This window comes from Aplysia californica, unplaced genomic scaffold (genome assembly GCF_000002075.1).
Source record: "Aplysia californica isolate F4 #8 unplaced genomic scaffold, AplCal3.0 scaffold00811, whole genome shotgun sequence".
Classification (NCBI taxonomy): domain Eukaryota; kingdom Metazoa; phylum Mollusca; class Gastropoda; order Aplysiida; family Aplysiidae; genus Aplysia; species Aplysia californica.
Genome location: NW_004798081.1, coordinates 96,609 through 117,246, shown reverse-complemented (window position 1 = coordinate 117,246; position 20,638 = coordinate 96,609). Strand labels below are relative to the sequence as shown.

Here is a 20,638-nt window from a genome sequence, read left to right as displayed (position 1 = left end):
TTGCTCTGAAAGTGAAAGTGTTAGGGTTACCAATGCGTACTGCAAAGCTTCCTAAAGGGACATGACCACGTGCAGCACGCAAATCCTCTGGAATTTTTGCCAAATTTGCTGTTTTTTAGCAACTTGTGTGCGACACCACGAACATTCCTCAGTGAGAAGTTGCCAGAAAGTTTGCAGTGTCACACTCTGCCATTGTCCGCCTGAGGCAGGGCCAACAAGCCACTGGGTCAGTCCAAGAACGCCCTCGTGCAGGTCGGCTCAAGAAGACAACTCAGAGTCTTTGCAAGTGGTCCTTAACTTTTGTTGAAGTCTGTTTATATATATATATATACATTATAAATGATATATTTACCCAGGAACATTGATGTCTCATGAATGAATGAACATCCGTGTTGTACTTCTGTGATACCCAAGACTGACTGTAACTCTTAATCGCTCCCGTTGACACAATGTAAATCCTTCTTCAACGCTGAGCTGCATTTTGTCTACCCCAGCTGAGTGAAATGTGTTCAAGGCGAAGAACCTTTTTCACTACAGATGCAGGTTGTGATAGCCAAGATTGTATGAGAAAATGTGTTTATTTTATCTCTGTGGAACCTCTATTTAGCAAGGGGAACACTTGCATACCACAGAAGGAAGTGATGGAGAGAGCCTTGTTTACAATTCCACATCCATTTAGGATCTTTTTATGCACATCTTTTCTCTGCATCTCTTGCAATATACTTAAGTGTTCCTTTTATTTAGAAAATATGGGCTTTTAACGAATTTATTATTGAGTCAAACAGAAGTCAATTTTTATTTTTACTTTAGAGTGAAAAATGTTTTAATGTACATAATGGAAAATCTGATCACAAATATCGGTGCAGGCTTATACTTATAAATAGAAAAGGGTGTGCGAGGAGGTGTCCAAAGAAAACTAAGATTTTGTTAAAGTTAAAGTAAAGAAAAAGGCTCATGAGAATAAGATGACAGTTTTTAGCATGGTGAACCCACATAATGTTGATGTGCTGGGGGAATGAACAAAGCTTTGATAAATACTCAAGTTCAGATCTGTCTTTGAGAGAATAAGAGTGAACAAATTGACCTGCAGGACCAGGAGATTTTTGCTGCAATGCATGTATTTCTGTTTAAATGGGTTAGTTGATATTTGAATTCTTGGATTTTACTTAAACTAAGATTATTCCGGTTCTAAAGTCTTTTGATTTTACTGACCTGTAGACATTTATAATTAACATATATGTTTTTTTCTTACAGATTAAAAAAAAGAACGATGGGTTTGGTTTTAAAATTATTTTTAGTGTTTGTTATAACTGCCAACTGTCCCTAATTGAATGAGAAAGTCTTGGTTTTTGGGAGGGTTCAGATTATTTTTACTGTGTGCAGCTTTGATTTATCAATTCCTTGTTTTGTCATTTCTTTACTTAAACTAAGTAGTAGCATGGAAAACCATCAGGTAAAGAGCCATAACCTCCCTTGAGCGTTATTGTGTGCAGGTTTCCTTGTTTTATTTTCAGTTTCCAAACGTTGGTAGCTTTGCACTCATTATTTATTGTAATGGCTATAAATAGGTTACACTAAACAAGTCCAAGCATCTCATTTTTTCTTTGTTGCTCTATCATGCAAGCCAACAAACAGTAAGAAAAGAGTTGCCTTCTCTTTTTTGTTCTTTTGATTAGCACAGCTTGACATGAAATCTGCGCTGAGAAATTTTCTGGTCCTGTGAAGTTCATTAGGGTTTTATTGTACTTGTGTGGACTCAACTACAAAATCTGAATGCAAGGAATCAATTCAGTAAAAAAAAATTTTTTATTTTACCTGGGCATGTGTGTCTTTCACTTTCACATTTCCTTCTATGGCACATATGTGAGGTGTGCTGACAAAATGAGTTACTTTTCCGATTTTAGCCTTATGGAAATTGATACATCAACTTTATAGGTGAAGTTTGTACAATTTGTAAGTATAGAAGAATAAAAGACATGGTAGACTTGAACAAAATGGTATCAATTAGAAATCTATAAATCTGACCGCAGTGTCAATTTTCGGCCGATATGTCCATTCTGGGACAGCGAGAAGTAACTCATTTTGTCAGCACACCTCACACATTATTATGGCGGAGCAAGAGCTGAAGGGTGTGAAAACTGTACTTTGTCTCCCATTAGCCGCATTGTTGTTTGTCATTATGATGTAAAATATGTACACCATCATTATACATTATGATTATGAATGAAAGATCATGTGCATTTAGTTAGGGATGTTGTCTAGTACTATTACTGGTAGTAGAAATAATGTACTCTAAGACATGAAGTAATTTTGATAATTCTGATAGTGATTGTTATTATTTTCGTTCTGCTTGGCTGTCCAAAACTCACTGAGAGTGAACTGTTTGTACTGTACCAGAGGCTGTTTGTATGACAGATAGCAACATTTGTGAATTGTTTATTTCACATGGTCATTGACACAGTTCAACTCCTGGTCTAAGTTTTACCATATTTCGATAATAGCCAAGCAACATCTCTTTGTTATGTAAAATAAACCAAAGAAGAAATACTGTTCACTAGTTGTGACTTTCTTTATTACGTATGGATGGCTCACGAGTGTAGATTTAGTGTGCATGTATTTCTCAAAACATGTACATTTACCCGATAATCAATTTACAAATGTCCCACATCATGCTATTTTTCTAAATAGAGTTCTTTTTATTTCTTTATCTGCATAATTTTCAGGGCATGCCTTGCTGATGTTCATAAACTGAACAGAGGTTACAAAGAACCTTTTGCTGAACAGTGGATGTATGCAGCAATCCAGCGGTCATTAAGTGCCAAAGATCTGAGGTGATACTAGCGAGTAACATAGAAGATAAAGAAAGAGGAGAGATAAGGACGACAGATGTTTGTTGATAGGACAAAAGCAGCAGCAAAAATCTTAAAATTAATAAGCGTTGAACAATTAAACGTTGAAAAATGGCATGGTCAAAAACGCTAAATGATAGGATCTGCAAACTGCTTGACTTTCATATATTTTAAAAAGTCTCGAATTAATAAAGCTCATCAAAGAAAAAAGTATGGACTCTTTGCCTGTCACTGTCAGTGTGTGTTTCTAAGGGTTAATGTGTGGAAACGGCTCTTGAACAAATAAATACAATACATGGATAGAATTAAATGTTTTGTTTTAGCAAGAGTTTTCTAATATCACTTGCAACACATTAGATCATAAAAGTGCGGAAGGTTGACGGTATTACACGAGGGTAACAAACACAAAAAAGGAGAGACAAGGACGATAGATGCTTGATTTTGATAGGAAAGAAGGAGCAAACCATACTAAAGCACCCGTCAACCATCCACAAGGATGAAGTCAGGCCCTTCAAGGCCAGACACATACTTTCACTCATATTCACTGCCTATTGTGTAAGACATGAGATTGAGAGAGAGAGAGAGAGGGAGAGAGACAGAGAGAGAGAGAGAGGGACAGAGACAGAGAGAGAGAGAAGATCATTTTCTCCAATAATTAGAATCAACGATAATGATACACAGCTGAGGGAAATCCCAGAGAATGCCTCTCCCTTACAAACCAGACAGTGATAGCAGCAAACATGGTGTTCCCTTCTTCATCACAACGTCGGTCTGTCGTTGTCTTACTTGTTGCAGTGAGAGAGGAGGGGAGAGGACCTTGAGTCCATTGCTATCTTCAGTTTGGTTTAAAATGAAGGACCGTATTGACTGTCAAAGGTAATGTTTTATAAAGATAAGTGCGGCATTTTCTTTCAACCAGCCTGATACGATGTTGAGAACAAGTTGAGAACACACGAGTTTGTACAGAAGTTCAAATCTGAAGTGGGTCAAATTTTTTTGTATCTCCATTCAGAGAGTTTTCTTCTTAGCCCAGCATCCAGACAAATGATCATGACGCAGCACTGGAAGCTGCGAGTTTTCAGACTGAACAGGAGTCACCAAATGCTTTTTGCTGACAGACGGAAGTATGTAATCCAGTTTTTTATATTATTAATATATATATATGTGTCAGCAGGCGGGCCTATTGCACTGCCATGAACATGACAAGATCATCGTTCACTACCATGGCAAATGAAGTGGAAATTTTTAGCTTTAGTATGAGTTTTACTGCACTTGCAACACAATTTGATCATAAAAGTGCTAAAGATTAGAAGTACAGTGGAAACCTGATATAAAAGGGATGATGGGACCAGAGAAAGTCCTGTTATTGTTATAACCGATCCCTGATAAATCAGAAATGCAAGGGAAGCAAGCATTTTTGGACTAATCCAGCTGTTTTTATTCATGGGCAGTTTCCCTTGCCACAAGTACCCACGAACAGGAGTTTTGGCCTTGTGGTTGGCCTGCGCATGACACATTACGCGTGTGTGGAGCTAGGCTTCGGGCTAGATTGAAGTCTGCAGCACACCGCAGCCCTCTCTCGCTTCACCCGCTGCGTGCGCTTGCAGCAGTGGCATGACTCGCGTGGGCTTCCTCCATCACTGCGTTGCTCTCTCTCTCTCTCTCTCTCTTACTTTTTACTTTTACACATTGTTAACGAGCCTTTGTCCCTGCTATAACCGATTGGGCTGCTATGGGGCCCTGTTATTGCCCATAACTTTTAACAGAGACAAAGAGTAGAAAAAAAACGGGGATTGAAAAAATCCCTGTTATTACCGGATCCCTGTTATTACCGGGCCTGTTATATATCTGGTTTTCATTGTACCAGATCTACTACATGTACTAGATCAAGAGAGCAAGTTACAAAGAAAAGAAAGAGGAGAGATAAGGACGATAGATGTTTGATAGAAAAGAAGGAGCAAACCACACCAGAGCACCCTCTAACCACCCACAAGCTAAAGATTCTGCACTGAGTGAGTCAGAAGCTACGGAAAGGATGCTCCTGCCTAAACAGTTTTTTAGTTTTAGTAGAGGTTTTACGGCGCTCGCAAGGGCACAAGGTCATATTAGCGCAAGGAGATAAGAGTAGGTGTTAAAAAACAGATTAAAAAAGAGTAACATTAGTAACAAACATAAAAAAGAAAAAGGGTAGATAAGGACGATAGATGTTTGATAGGAAAGAAGAAGCGCAAACCCCACCAGCCACCAGAGCACCTGCCAACCACCCACCTAAACAAACAGGGGTCACAAGGTACACAAGAAAGAGGTGAGGTACTACAGTCCATAGTGGGCTTATAATAACAAACATTGAACAAAGAGCCAAGAAACAAAGCAGAATTTGGAAACACAAGAAAACACGATTGTTTATAAAAGTATTAAAAGTATATATTGACAGGATATGTCCATACCATTTATTGATTCAAACTAAAATAACATGAGTTACGCTCAGCGTCACAATCAATCTGACGCTGACCTGGTGGGAAACGTCAAAAAGAAGCACACCAATAAGTTATGAAAGGAATCAAAGATGATGATCAACCATGATGTGGAATTATGAGAATACATTCAAGAGTACTTCCAACTTACTCTATTCCAAAGAAATACCATACCTGCTACAGAATCTTAGTGCCACTGGTATGTTAAAATCTTTTAACGAATGCTTTGACAAACAGTAAAATACTTCTGACCGACACTGTCGTCACAAAATTTTAACATAGTATAAACCAATTTAGTAAGTCAATGTAGCATGCAAAGAAATGGTTCAGTATAAAATGATTCTCTTCTTGTAAAAAGTGAAGAAAAACTGGCAACAGGGGGCCCATGAATGTGAACACGACCCAAAATCCCAACAGGTGTCAAAACCACCGGAGTAGAGAATTGTGCTATACATTTCACTAATGAACACACCCCTGGTCTCTTAAATAGATGCTCCCCTGAGGAAATAAAGACATGCACACCCGCATCTATACACATTCAGTGCACACATACGCACACACATGTACACACACACACACGCGCGCGCAGATCAACACAGCTAAACTACAAAGCAGTCCTTGAAGTCCCAAAGCAGCAGGAGAGAGTTCCAGATCTCAGCAACAGCTCTTCTTGTTGCCTTGTTCTGCACACAGCTCAAATGGATCTTTGTCCTGAGAGGAAATTGCCCACAACACAATATCAATATATCAGAGTCACAGACTATGAGGCACCGCTGCCCCTACATAAAACAAACTGCCAAAAAACATTTCCCAAACAAAAATGTCATTCCACCTGAAGTGCAGAATAATTTAGTCAAAAATGTCAAGAAAGTTATCATGCTATGCTAACAGAAGCGGCAGACACATAGCTATAAGAGTGCTGGCCTAAAGCCTCTGAGCATGAGCTGAGTAAAAGAGTTTTCACTGGTAAGATTTATACTATACCACTGCACGCTGTAGTATAAATATATATATATATATATATATATTCAGAGTAGGGAAGGGTAAGTGCAACTTGTGGCAACTCAGGCCCGAAGGTTTAAGAGTTGAAAAGAGAGATGTTGAGATGAAACGAAATTTTCAATATGAAAGTGATGTTTATTTGAGAAAGGAGAACACAAAGCAGTCATTTAGTCCTGAATAAAAGTAAGACAGACAAACAGAAACAACAGTAGGGAAGAAAACAAGTACAGTAGGACCTATAGGTGGTGCCCTCCAACCACTCCTCTGGCAGTGAGGAAGGAAAAGGTTACCAGAACTATCTCTACTCTAGTTTACGGCATTACATGCGCGAGAGCATTGAGACCAGTAACTATTCATAAGTACACTAGTATAGAATCCATTCGTTGACAGCAAATCACAACATTTTGTTTTTATGGACTAGCATGGAGCTCCTAAACCTGCCAAGCGTGCCCAGGTATTCTGTACATGTATTAAGACAGCCCTGAGTTACCCAAAGCAAGTAGAGTATACTGAAATGTTCCAAATAACTCTTTTTTTAAAAAAATAGTAGAGGGTTTTAAGGCGCTTGCAACTGCATAAGGTAGGTACCAGAATCTAAATTTTCAAAGTAGTTGTATGCCAAATTTATCAGTTTCATTTGAAAGGCCTATATCCACTGAGCATTTTGGTACCATTCTTTAACCTCTCAGTCAATTTTTAAGAAAATGGTAGTTGTTTAAAATTTGATCAAATTTGTTAAAGTCAGTCACTGGCTGCAACCCCATGTTTGACAGACAATAAAAGAGTACCAAGAGCACTAAACATCTCCACATTAACAGAGTACAACCACTATAACAAATATATGGAGCCTAATTTTTTTCAAAACTGTGAGATCATAACAAATCAGTACTTTATCGCCTCAAACACGATGATCTGTCGTTATTTCGACAAAAACACCGAGCGTTGACCTGGCCGGCGCCACACCGGCCCCCGCGGCGAGCGAGTCGGCTCTATACTGTAGTGTACCCCGCGTGCGGGGTCACATGCTTTCTGAGTCTCGCGGAAGGATTGATGAAAAATAATTCCAAGCTAATTACTTTATTCTAATAGAAAATAAGCTGATCTTTTATTTCATATATTTTTTACGCCGGTATCTTACATATTATGGGTAAAAAGTGATCTTTAAACATTTTGACAGTATTTTTAAAAGCTTTTTATTTAGACGCCAAAGGCAAAACACATAGCACGGGAAAGCCCGTTTAAAGCTCTACAGTTCTCCGCCAATGAAAAGACGGTATTTAATCATTCCTCGTTCCGCGAAGCATTTGAATGCACCCGTGTCAATTTTTCAACCGGCCGACCACGCATTCCGACCGCGAGGGGCTTCGCTTTCGTCGGCGATTCTCCAGCTCCTACTAATCGGACATAAAAACAACTTACACCATTTTAACAAGGAAAAGCTGAACTTTTACAAGGTGTACGGCACTTGGTGTTTTATAGTGAAAGAGCAAAGAAACAGCGATCGGAATTATCCCGATTTCACCGATACCACGCGGTCAGAAGGCCGCGAGTGCCCGCGAGGCCGTGTTTACGCTACCTACATTAGGTCATATGAGCGCCAAAGTGTGGGTGTCAACAGAGAAATCTTTACAGGGAATCAGACTTACTCTGCTCACCTCTCTAGCATCAACAGCACAAGGTCTGCCTTGACTATCAAGGCACCCCGGAAATAGCAGGTCACAAGAGAGTGACAAACATACAAAAGAAGTAGAGGAAAATGACAATAGTAAGGATCAGGAAAGAAAAAGCAGCAGTTCCCTGTTGTAGATCAGGCACAGTTATGAGCGTGACATGAATCAGCCCATTTACAATTCTACTGTGCTTGAACGAGAAATGTCCCCCCTTTGGGAATGGCCCAAAGACACTACAGTCAGTGGCACTGCCCGGGGGGGGGGGGGGGGGGGGCAATTAACTCAGCACAAGAAGACAGATACAGGATACAAAACACGACATACCAGCTTTGAGCACTTGCATGGTCCCTTCTCTCCATCGGAGAATGTGAAGAACTGGCTGTAGCGAGAAGTCTTCAAGACGGCTGCAAGACCCGCCTTCACATGGGCCTCTTCACCTTTCTGTGAAAACAAATAAAAAGCAAACAATTAACTTGTGGTCAATATATTATCGTGACCTTATGATTTGAACGTATGAAATGCTCCAATGAGACCTAACAGTCTGTTCTACAGGACAACAAATATAAAGCAAACATAATATATATACTTGATAGATTTGTCTATAGCTTTGCTTCGCACACTTCAATGAAAGAAAATTTCAACCTTCCACTGTCATAACAATTAAAAAACCATGAATGTATGCTTACAGTCAGTTCCGCATCTACAAAAGTTTCCATTCTGAAGTTCTTTATGAACAAACTTCCTTGCAAAGGAAAAGTGGAATAATTTCTTGGGTGATTTTCCATTACAAGCCTTCCTAGCCACAAACTATCAACTCTCTTTTTCTCTTTTCATACACAACTTTCAAACAAATGTCTCTCTCCATTTTCCTTTCAGCCAATGTCAAACGCATCAAACGAAATTTACCTTGAAGGTGATGCCATGATCAAACTTAAAGTCCTCCTCATAGCCCTGGATGCCACCATTGTACTGAATGGTACAGGGGGAGCGTTCTCCTTCAGGAAGCTTGAACAGACTGTAAGTCACTGAGACAAACTTGGCATCACCTGGTCATGGAAACACAGCATCGTCAGTCAGAGCATATATAGACAACAGGACTCATTCAACATAGACCATCTACACAAGACCCCAAGTCATGCAAACTTGGCTGCCCTTTGCACAACACACTTGTTTTTGTTTTTGTAAAGTGTTTTATGGCGCTCACAACTGCATAAGGTTATATGAGCGCACGGGACACACCTAATATTTTCAGTTGGTAGGAAATTTTGAATTTTGCCCGGGTGGCGGCCGAAGCCTACTCTTATTGATTTTAGACCACCAAGGGATCTTTACCATGTGCAACTTGCACACGCGCCCTCCGAGATTTTTCGCCCTTGTCCGAGAAGGCTAGGTGTAGATCTTTCCTACCAGAAGATCAGGGGTGTGGCAGAAAGACAGCAGTAAGGAGGAGCCAAGGAGTAGCAGTAGAAAGACTGCAGAAAGAGTCAGGAGCCCAGAGGAGTGGGCAAAGGAGGTGAGGGGGTGGGGGCAGAAAGTGGAAATAAAAGCAGACAACAAAACATTGCTAGAGAGCAGGAAAGGAGGTGAAAGGAGACAATTTTAGAGAAGAAAATTTTTCAGTTGCTACCCGGATTCGAACCCGGGATCTTTGAATGAGAGGCCAACACCTTAACCTTTAGGCCACGAGAGCCCCCTGCACAGCACACTAAACATTCAAATTTTACTTTGGATCATACGACATGACAAAAATTCAGACACCCTATTAAATGATGAGAACATTTTGGCCCTATGTATTCAGTTAGAAGCAATATAGCCCTGGTCAATGCGTCATTGTGTAAATGCTAAATAATCCTCATACTAGCCTCACCACCCACCACTTACAAAATTAAACAGTGATACAACAGTCAGTAGTAATAAATCCATTCACATGGGATTGAATATTTCATGAAAATCTCTTTTTTTCTAATTCCTATTGCCACGACCGATACCCATTTGGCAGGGAAATACAAAAGACAGACCTGTCTTTAACCCTAGTGTTCTGGATTGTCCGATTTCCCTAGAAGCCTGTAAGGGGGCCTCTCAGACCCCACTATTTATCCTTTGTATTTTATGGATAAACTTGGTGGTTGATCATCATTTACAGAAACTTTAACACAGAAACGTTGAAACAAAACACCCAAGACTACACATACAGAAATAATCTGTTTAACGAACACATTTATTGAACTTTATATATCATATATTAGTTGGTGAACAACTTTGATTGAGGTTATCGATGCAATTCTGGCACTTTTTTTCCTAATGATTGTGGGTCGGTTATGTCATGAGCATGCTGTTTTTATTGCTGAATAATGAGATTGAATTTGAATGATGATGTGGTAGTTTTTCAGTTAAAAATGAATCTCATGAAAATGCCCAAGAAGACTTAATTACGGTAAATGATAATTAGGATGATGCCAAAATAGTGTGGTACGTATAGTAACTTGGTACCAGTACTGGCACCGAAGACCAGGAGACAAGTGCTCGGAATATGAGTGTCTACTGACAGTGAAGACAAACACGCTTGGAAACAGACTGTTCCCCACAAACTGATATTTCACAAGATATTCTGTCCTTGTTTCTCTGATAAAGTCCACAGCGTTTCCTCTTTCTTGGCCCATGTTCAGTGACCAGTGTTCTTGCTTCTTGGGTTTGGGTAAGTGGTGTGACACCACAGAGAAGCATGCTCATACGAACTGACTTAGGAATGTTCTCAGTGGCAGCCCGGCAGTGTATTAATGGCAGGCAGAGCTCATCACCCAACATCCCGAGGAAGATTTTTCTCCTGTGTTTATTGCGGATATTCCACTGGGGATTTTGAGCAGTGAAGCAGATGTAAGCAGCAATAGCTGCAACATCCCACAGATTGCAGAAGAAGGTCAGAGGCCATCTCACGGTCTTCCTCTTTGACATGTATGCATGGACCATCTGGTCCAGAGACTCCACACCGCCCTTTGTTTTGTTGTAAAAGATGTTGATTTCTGCTTTTCTGGTCTCCTCATCGAAGCTGCCATTCGGTACATACTTGGCAGGAGGAGAACTGCCTTTCCTATTATAGTAAAAATGCCTTGGGGTCTGAGAGGCCCCCTTTAGGGTTCAGGGGGGTTGTCCTAGGAAAATAGTCATCACTGTCTTCAAAATTATCCAAATAACTTCATAGACCGTATTCATGCTTATCAGAGGGTGTTTGAAGAAAACCTGGGAGGAAAATAACATCGAACCCAAAGTTTTGTCGAAAATGCCTAAAGTATACCTGTTGGGGTCTGCGAGGCCCCCATCCAGAAGACTAGGGTTAAATACAGTTCCGCAAGATGGATTTCCTCCAAAAGATTTAGAATACAGTAGAACACGGCTATAGCGGGACATTTGGTTCCAGGAGAAAAATCTCGCTGTAAGCAAGTTCCCGCTATAGGAAAGCAAAGGGGAAATTACCGAAAAACTTATAAAAATCCATATGAACACCTTCCTTCCATATCAATAAAATTTGCGCTTTTGATTAGTCTTCCTTTTCTTGTCAACTTTGTTGATTATCTCGGCCTTTAATTCGAGAGAGAAGCATTTCCTTTTGTCATTGTTGGAAGCCATCTTTTCCTCGGTTTCATTGCTTGTGTTGTCTATCGTACAGGAAGAGAAACTGTAGAACCAGTGAAGTGGGTGCGTGCGTATGCCTATGAGCATCAACGGTCGCAATTCAATGAATCAGGAATCACACACTACACGCTCTCCTCTTCTTTTACTTTTTGGCATAGCCTAGGCCTTTGGCCTATACCCTCTCATACTAAGCCTCTAACTCTAAGCCACGGCACATCACTTTTGGAGTGGCTTACGTAACATGTCTCTCCGCACCAGCTCTCTCTGCCGCCTGCCCCACCTCACTCATCACTGGACTGGCCATTCACAACGCTGCACCACTGACTGCCTGTTTGGTGCCCACAGCCCCCCAACCCCCTTCCCCCCAGCTAGAGCTCGCTCAATCTCTCCCGCTGTATCCGAGCTCAGGTCTTTCCTTGCCTCGCTAAACCCGAGCACAGGTAATTGAGTTTACATAGAGAAAAAAAGGGGATTACTTTAAGGTCCCGCTGTAGGCATGGTCCCGTTGTAGTCGTGTTCTACTGTATTACCAAATGTTTACGTGGACATTGCGATATACTAGTACTGCAACAGCCAAAGGCCGATAAAGGAAGACATACGGGTGAAGAAATGGAAATGGATTGGACACACCCTGAGGAGACCCCCGTCAAGCATCATCAGGCAGGCTTTAACGTGGAACCCACAAGGAAAACGAAAGAAGGGAAGACTAAAGATGACATGGAGGCGAGCGGTACAAGCGGAAATTGAAAAAGCGGGGACATCATGGAAACAGATAGAAAAGGATGCTCAGGACAGACTTCGCTGGAGTAATGCTGTTGATGGCCTGTGCTCCACTGGGAGTTAAAAAGGGCAAGAGAGAGAGAGTACTGCAACATGCTGGTACCCACCGAGAAAGTCCTTGTAAGACTTGTCGTCGATGGAGAAGAGTCCTGCAGTGACCATGCGTGGTGTGGAGAAACCAATCTCTTCAGCCAGTCTGTACAGATCCCGCCACCAGAGGGCACCCACCACACACTCACCTGAGGGGACAAAGAAACAACTTACAATTTACATCTTTAAACCATATTATATCACTTTGATAAATTACACTTTCTACTGTCACCTCATTCATTACCTTGATTATTTACAATTATCCCCTACCCTCTACTTCACTTATGCTTTGATTTACACTTTATATATTCACTGTTTCTTACTCTAAAACTGGCAGTTGGACAGCTGCACATGTTTCCAAAGTCCTCTTGATTATAGATATTTTTCTGTCTTTAGAGATTTGAAAATTAATTCTTCACATGGGTTATATTACAATTTAAGATATTTTTAGCTCTCTTCAGAGAAAAAAACACAAAAAACAGTTTTTGTTTTTGTAAAATGTTTTACGGCGCTCGCAACTGCATAAGGTCATATGAGCGTGCGGGACACACTTAATATTTTCAGCTGGTAGGAAATTTTTAATTTTGCCTAGGTGGCGGCCGAATGCTACTTTTATCGATTTTAGACCACAAAAGGATCTTTAAAGTGCGCAACTTGCACATGGGCCCTCCGAGAAGGCTAGGTGTAGATCTTTCCTACCAGAAGATCAGGGGTGTGGCTGAAAGACAGCATAAAGAAGAAGCGAAGGAGTAGCAGTAGAAAGGCTGCAGAAAGAATCAGGAGCCCAGAGGAAGGGGCAAAGGAGGTGAAGGGGTGGGGGCAGAAAGGGGAGATGAAAGCAGACGACAGAACATTGCTAGAGAGCAGGAAATGGGGTAAAAGGAGACAAATTTAGAGAAGAAAATGTTTCGGTCGCTACCCGGATTCGAACCCGAGACCTTTGAATGAGAGGCCAACACCTTAACCTCTAGGCCACGAGAGCCCCCCAAAAAACAGTGCTACCAAAGTCAATTTTATGATTTGAAAAAAAAAAGATGTCTTAATGATTGAATTTTTAAATGTATGATACAAAACCCTGCAACTTTGAGGATATGAGACAAGAAACTCATTTTTACCATACCCATCTCAAATCAACATGATAAATCTCTGGCAACTCATACAGTTTATGCCTACCCTTCTTTATCACAAAGCTGCCAATTGTGCCCAAGCGAGTCTACACAAAGCTTTCAAACCAATTGAAGACTTACACCACAACTCCTCATGTTCTCTGATATTTGCAGGCAAATCTTTGTCAGCATAGACATCGCTGAAGTAGAGCTCTCCTCCATCCTGAAACACAAGAGATCATCTCATCTCAGTACTTGGTAAAGCTGTGAAAGTAGGACTTCCCAACGGCACCCTCCAACCACCCACTACCACTCTGGCATATCTATCCAAACATAAGTTGTTTTTTTTTTAGTAGAGAGAAGCACTTGGACAAATTTACTACGGTGAAATGCACCTCTGGTTGACAAATGGAAACAATAGAAGAGACAAAAAGTAGGACCTCCAACAGCACCCTCCAACCACCCACTACACTAGCTGAAAGTAACAGCCTCGATGCAATAAAGTAAGACAAGACAACACTCTAGGCTGCAAGAACTGGCGGAATAACGTCATACTAGAAATAAGTCATGATCGAGGAAGAAAACAAGGTAAGAGGTGATAGTAAAAAAGGAGGAAGACAAGTAAAAGAAGTAGAGAGGATGATAGCATCTCTGAGCACAGAATTTCAACAACAGCACAGAATATTGTTTGTTTGTTTTTTGTAAAGTGTTTTACGGCGCTCGCAACTGCAAAAGGTCATATGAGCGCGTGGAACACACCTAATATTTTCAGTTGGTAGGAAATTTTGAATTTTGCCCGGGTGGCGGCCAAAGCCTACTCTTATTGATTTTAGACCACCAAGGGATCTTCAACGTGCGCAACTTGCACACAGGCCCTCCGAGATTTTTCGCCCTCGTCCGAGAAGGCTAGGTGTAGATCTTTCCTACCAGAAGATCAGGGGTGTGGCTGAAAGGCAGCAGTAAAAAGAAGCGAAGGAGTAGCAGTAGAAAGGCTGCAGAAAGAATCAGGAGCCCAGAGGAAGGGGCAAAGGAGGTGAGGGGGTGGGGGCAGAAAGAGGAGATGAAAGCAGACGACAGAACATTGCTAGAGAGCAGGAAACGGGGTATGAAAGGAGACAAATTTAGAGAAGAAAATTTTTCGGTCGCTACCTGGATTCGAACCCGGGACCTTTGAATGAGAGGCCAACACCTTAACCTCTAGGCCAAGAGAGCCCCCTAGCACAGAATAAAAGGCATGCACTTCACCAAACAACTCTTATTCCTTATCCCCCCCAAATAAAAGAACAAATTTATGATTCACTTAAACAAAAACCATGCTTTCAACCAGTTTCTTACCTTCAGTGCTCTGTATGCCTCTTTAAGCACAGCACGCTTGTCCTTGGCTAGATTGATAACACAATTGGATCTGAAAAACGGAACCAAAAATTGTTCTGTCTCATATGTTTCATAAACACAGACCAAGTTAGCAATGTACTCATTGACAAGAGTCATGGCAAGTAGAGCCAGCAATAGGAGTAAAATTCTACCATATCTGCTGAGACTTAATTCCATGCCAAAGTGCACTGAGGGCTTAGCACCAAATCTTACACATTAGTATAACAACATAAGCTTACTGTGGTTTATAATTCGCTGTGATTACCAGACAAGCCAGAATCACGTGAAATAAGTAAACAAACTCAGTGTAGCCTAGTGAGTGTAGGAGAATAAGGGAGCACGGGGGGTATATAAACAGACGGCGAAGGTTAAACTGGTCTTCTGAGCCACGACTAAAACCTAGTCTGAGCAGGGATCGACGCTACTGGTGGGTCGACACAGTGGATGGAGCTCCGGACCAGTACGACCCACACTCATCGTTCCCCGCTCGAAACAGTGAGTATTGAAACCGACGTAAATAGACTAACGAGTAGAATCTAGGATTAGATAGCAGTTATCCTCTCATTACACTTACAAAAAAAAAAAAGAACATCATAGCAAAAAGATTAGAACAGAGTAAACCGAGTAGGTCTTTTTGTTCAGTTGAAGCTGAAAACAGGAACTGAAATTCCACAGCTAGTTTTACCAAGGCTTAAGACTGAAGTAAAACATTGGATCAATTCAGTTACAAAAGCGTATTCCATACCTACACACATAGATTAAAAGGCGTGTACATCCATACAAAACACAAACACACACACACAAAAAATAACCTGTCCTCATGATAACACAACACTAACCACGTAGATAATGACTGGTACACACAGAAAAACGAACAAATAAAGTGACAGAAAAATGAAATACAAACAAACAAGACAGACAACTCACACAATGAGGTCAAACTTGTTGCTGGGTATGCCTGCCTCTTGCATGAGTTCCATGTTGCCTTTGACAAAGCTAATGTTGGGCTTGGAGTAGCCGTACAGCTGGGTGTGGTAGTCGATATACTTGTTCGCAACAGCAAGCTGAAGCCCACAACAGGAGAACACATGAGTACATGATGCAGGGAGACATTAGTGAGATACACTGCACATCCATGCCCCCTTTTCTTGCTAAGAACAAGGAGGATGATAAAGAAATCTGGCTGACATTAATTCTGTGTTGGCATCTAAAATGACAACAGCCAGATTTCTCCAAAAAACAAATACAAAAACAGTAGTACTGAGCAAAAGTAGAAGGAGCAGACAACAGCAAAGGCAAACCAATCACCATCTGATATAAAAGAGACTGACAGAAAAAAACCAGATAGACAAGACTAAAAATTATAGTCTTGAACTGCGCCCCCTCCCACCCTCTCCATCCAGACCTACAAGTAAGAAGGTTATTTCAATGATGCAAAGTGCCAGATTGTTGAAGACACTGGAAAAACCAAATCGAGGGGGACTAGATCTACCATTAGTTTCTTTGACAGAAAAGTAAAACCCATCAAAGAACACAAGTTGAATCAGTGTCCACTTAGTACACACCTGTTCATCTGTCATGTCCAGCCCAACCACTTCTCCATCCTGACCAACCAGCTTGCTGAGGATGTAGCAGTCTTGACCGCTCCCGCTGCCCAGATCTAGCACGGAGGATCCCCGTAGTGCCGGCGGGAAGACAGGACCACAGCCGTAATACCTGAAGAAGAAAAGGCCAGACAAATGCTATATATAATATTATTATTAATATATAGTATTATATCCGAGGTCATTAGAAAGTTTCTTCAGAAAAGGAACACTAAATTGCTCTGTGAAACAGAAACTTTCTCCAAGTTAATTTAATTGCTGTTAAATGTATTATTTCTTTCAGTTGTTCAGACTCATATATCCCTAGTCACCTCCCTCCTATATGTTCACTTAACAGGCCTTGTAGTTATCGAAAATAAAAACAAGTAAGTCATTTCTCGTTTCTGTTGAAGCGTGCTATTCAAAGAAATATTGGAGGAAGTGCCATTCACTATTGTTCAGAATGCGAAATAAAGCGAAACACATCGAATCAATTGCGGTCACTTAGCCCTGGCAAACAGTAATACAGACAGAAACCACAGACAGATAAATAATTATCAAGATGTAGAACTTATTAGAGGCAACCTCCAATAACAAGCGCTCTTGCTCCAATGGAGAACTCAATATGCCCAAAGATTAAAAGCACAGACCAACACCAGGTATGTTCCATGATAGGACTACACTCAGTAGAAGGTGCAACAGTGGTTATCAAATGTGGAAAGGAACTGCAAAATCAAAGCCTGGGATATTTTTTCTGCTGCTGCCCTCAAACTCAAAGGATCTGGTCAGATATAAGAAAGAAAAAGCTGTCCAAACAACATGAGGTGAGAGTGCGGACAGCCACAATGTTATCTTCTCTTCAGAACTCACAATTTTGGTGAGAAGGGATTCTAGTTCTATGGGAAAGCATGGTTTAGATCAGACAGCAAGTAAAAACTGAAAAGCCCATGATTTTTTAAAGGTCATTTTGAAGGCTAAAACCTAATGATAGAATTCTTTGCAAGACTGGACTGACAAAACATACAAAATTATTTATTGATATTGAGAGAAAGAAATTTCTCATCAAACAGCCCAATACATGACAGGACAAAAATGAATATTCTTTCTTGACTAGAACTGCTTACTTATCAGTGACCTCCTGATGCACTGCTCCAATGGCCTCCCGGATAAACTTTGGGTACTTTCCAGGCTGACTGGTGCATGCTCCAGTCTTGAGGTCAGAGGATTTGGTTAAGATTTTTCCATAGTATTCTTTAACTGCCTTCTCGGAGTCAAGAGTCGCAGGAGCTGCAGCATCTGCCATGGCTTTCGATAAAGTTCTGAGGGGAAAAAAATCAGAGACAAAAATTGAAAAAATAACCCACAAGGATTTTATGGTCCAGAAAAACTGTAGACTTTCAAAACCCTACTGGGCCATCAATATATCTTTCCCTATCTTCTCGGAACCATCAATGCCATACACATTGTAACAAATTGTATGCAAGGTTACTGAGGAGCAGATGGTACAATGAAAAAAGGTACCACCACTTCAGACAGTTTCCTTTGATCTCTGACCAAAAGCAAAGACAACTAAAAATAACAATATGCCACTAACATAAACATTAGACTGACAAAATATTATATATTTTAAAAATTGGACAATCAGTAAATATTTTGCTTATAACGTTATCTCTATAATTTATATTTGCCTCCTGTAATCATCATTATATCCATACAAAATTTGTTTTGTTGTCTCTTGTTACCTCCAGTTGCAGCATGGTGTTGCCTCTTGCAGTCACCATCAATCACCATCTTTGATCTATCTTGTCTCGTTTATATCTCCCCAACAATAGTTTCTCTTCATGACATGACAACTTTTTGGCACCATCAATATCTAAAATAAAATAGCTCCTTGCTATTGTTACCATCACCAACTACAGTTTGTTAAATAGCATTCTGTAAATATATCGCAATCTATAATTTGCACTGCCTCTTGTCACCATCTTCAAATAAATTTGCCTCTCCTCTCATCACCATCATCAATTCTATAATTTGCCTTGGTTCTTGCTGAGGTAACATTGCCACTAATTATTGCATTTTGCCTTTGTTTTCCGTTGTCAAAATAGCCATTTATATGGATTTGCTTTCTTGCATAAAATTGTCCTACTATCATGATCATCACAGTAATAGTTCTTCTACGCCTGCTGTTGTCACCCTAGATCACGCAATTTGAACTGCCTCCCTTCCGTCATCATCAGCTGCTTTTTTGCTCTCTGTCTTTGGGAAAAACATAATAGGCCTATAGTTTGTCTCTGCCTCTTGGGGTCACCATCACCATAGACTATTCATCTCCCTTGCCATTACCATCTACAGTCAGTCAGACTTGGGAAAATACATTGTAAGTTTCCAAATATATGAAAAAAACCCACAGCTCTAACAAAGCTCATCTTGAGTGTGCAGCAATCAACTTTCAGTGTAGAGCTGTAACAGTAACATAAGTCAGGTTAAGTTTCTAAGAAAAGGGGTCATTTACTGGATATATAGTATAGATCTAGCCACTACTAAAACAGACCTTTTAAAATGACCAAAACCCTGACGAAAAGTTCTTGTAAATGTAGATCTAGCGGTAACTAAGGCAAACATAATTTGCTCAATATGCGCAGGCAGCAGAAAGTGATGTCACAGGCAGAAGATTATTTCTCAGCCACAATGTCCCGTCTCGTGCGTGTATCCTGTAATTTACAGGGTAAAATATAATGAAGAATAGAAGGGCCTTTGTGATGGCTTTCAACTGAATAAGTGAGCTTACGATACTTAATCATACTAGATCAGACTCGATCTACCCATCATTCTGAGGATTGTCATGTGGTGGTACGTCTAATTTCTTGGCAGAGAATTACATCTATATCTAGATTCTAAATCTATTTTGGAAGTGCCTATTGGCAACGCCGCGTTGCGATTAGTGCCAGTGCTAAATTAAACGCAGCGTTGCTGATTAGCGCCAGTGCTAAATAAAACGCTGTGTCTTAATATGAAGCTTAATCTACCTTTCGTTGTTGGAAGTTCTCATGGCCGAAAGGACAGCGCGTCTGCATTTGAAGCCAAACCATTATTTTATGAGTGTGGGTTCGATCCCAGTCATGGAAGGTTGTTTTTTTTTTTGTCCTCTTCTCGACTGACCAACAAATTTTTCCCATAATTATAACTTGGTTGCTTTGTAGGTTTAAAAAAAATGTATATCTAGATCTAGAATGAAAATTAGTAATTAGATCTAGATCTAGATCTAGATTTAGTAGGACCCCTAGATCTAGATTATAGATTAGGCCTATTCTAGTTCAAGCCTAGCCTAGTGTTGAGTGGTCTGCTACAATTCAGTTCATCGTCACCAGATCTAGCCGATCTATATCTAGATATATAGATATATAGATCTAGATCTAGATCTAGATTCTAGATCTAGATATCTATCAAGATCACATGGCGCTCATATGACCTTATGCAGTTGCGAGCGCCGTAAAACCTCTATTAAAACTAAAAAATCAAGATCCTTAGGTTAGGCCTACTGACATCACTGTCAACATCAACGGCCAAGAAAGGGTCAGGGATGAGAGGGACACCGACAAGCTGAAACTGAAAGCGAAAGTGCTTCGCTGTGGCCTACCAAAAAAGCAAAATAGATTTCTAGTTCTAGATCTAGATCTAGATCAAGAGTCTAATGGTATTTGAATACTTACATTTAGCATTCAAATTCAAACGAAAGTGTTGACTGTGTTGACGTTGATGCAAGAACCTCTCCCGCCTTCCTTATAAACCATATATCAATGAAATGTGAATCACACTCCTGTTGTGATTGTGATTCCCGTCCCTTACAAGTCATCGGGAAAACTTTAACCCGCTTGTGGCCAATCAGAGCGAGCCCTCGTGGTTTTTACGAATCGAAAAAAAGACCCTCGGATCTGCCCATTGAGGAACGGGTTCACCTTGAATGTTTCACATGAGGTCAAAATGTGAAGACAAACAAAACAGGGGCGTCGACAGAAGCTAACGGGGCGACACCATGAACAGGAAAACAAGCGTGTTCTGTTATCATTAGGCCTATTTACG

At 40.6% G+C, this 20,638-nt stretch overlaps 1 protein-coding gene across 3 annotated transcripts; it reads right to left on the bottom strand.

Annotated features, from left to right (window-relative positions):
• Positions 1–5,251: 5,251 nt before the first annotated feature.
• Positions 5,252–20,437, bottom strand: LOC101862980 (arsenite methyltransferase). 3 transcript variants are annotated; one of them, XM_005109745.3, is made up of 10 exons: positions 20,269–20,437; positions 17,683–17,877; positions 16,541–16,691; positions 15,903–16,039; positions 14,937–15,006; positions 13,743–13,824; positions 12,513–12,644; positions 8,902–9,041; positions 8,320–8,436; positions 5,252–6,034 (listed from the first exon to the last, which is right to left on the bottom strand). In XM_005109745.3, exons 2-10 carry the CDS (start codon positions 17,859–17,861, stop codon positions 5,978–5,980), a joined length of 1,065 nt encoding a protein of 354 aa, XP_005109802.1. In that variant the 5' UTR covers positions 17,862–17,877; positions 20,269–20,437; the 3' UTR covers positions 5,252–5,977. The 3 variants fall into 3 exon arrangements, with proteins under 3 accessions (XP_005109802.1, XP_035828613.1, XP_035828612.1); XM_035972720.1 differs by lacking the exon at positions 20,269–20,437 and adding an exon at positions 20,102–20,152; XM_035972719.1 differs by lacking the exon at positions 20,269–20,437 and adding an exon at positions 19,585–19,688.
• Positions 20,438–20,638: the final 201 nt, after the last annotated feature.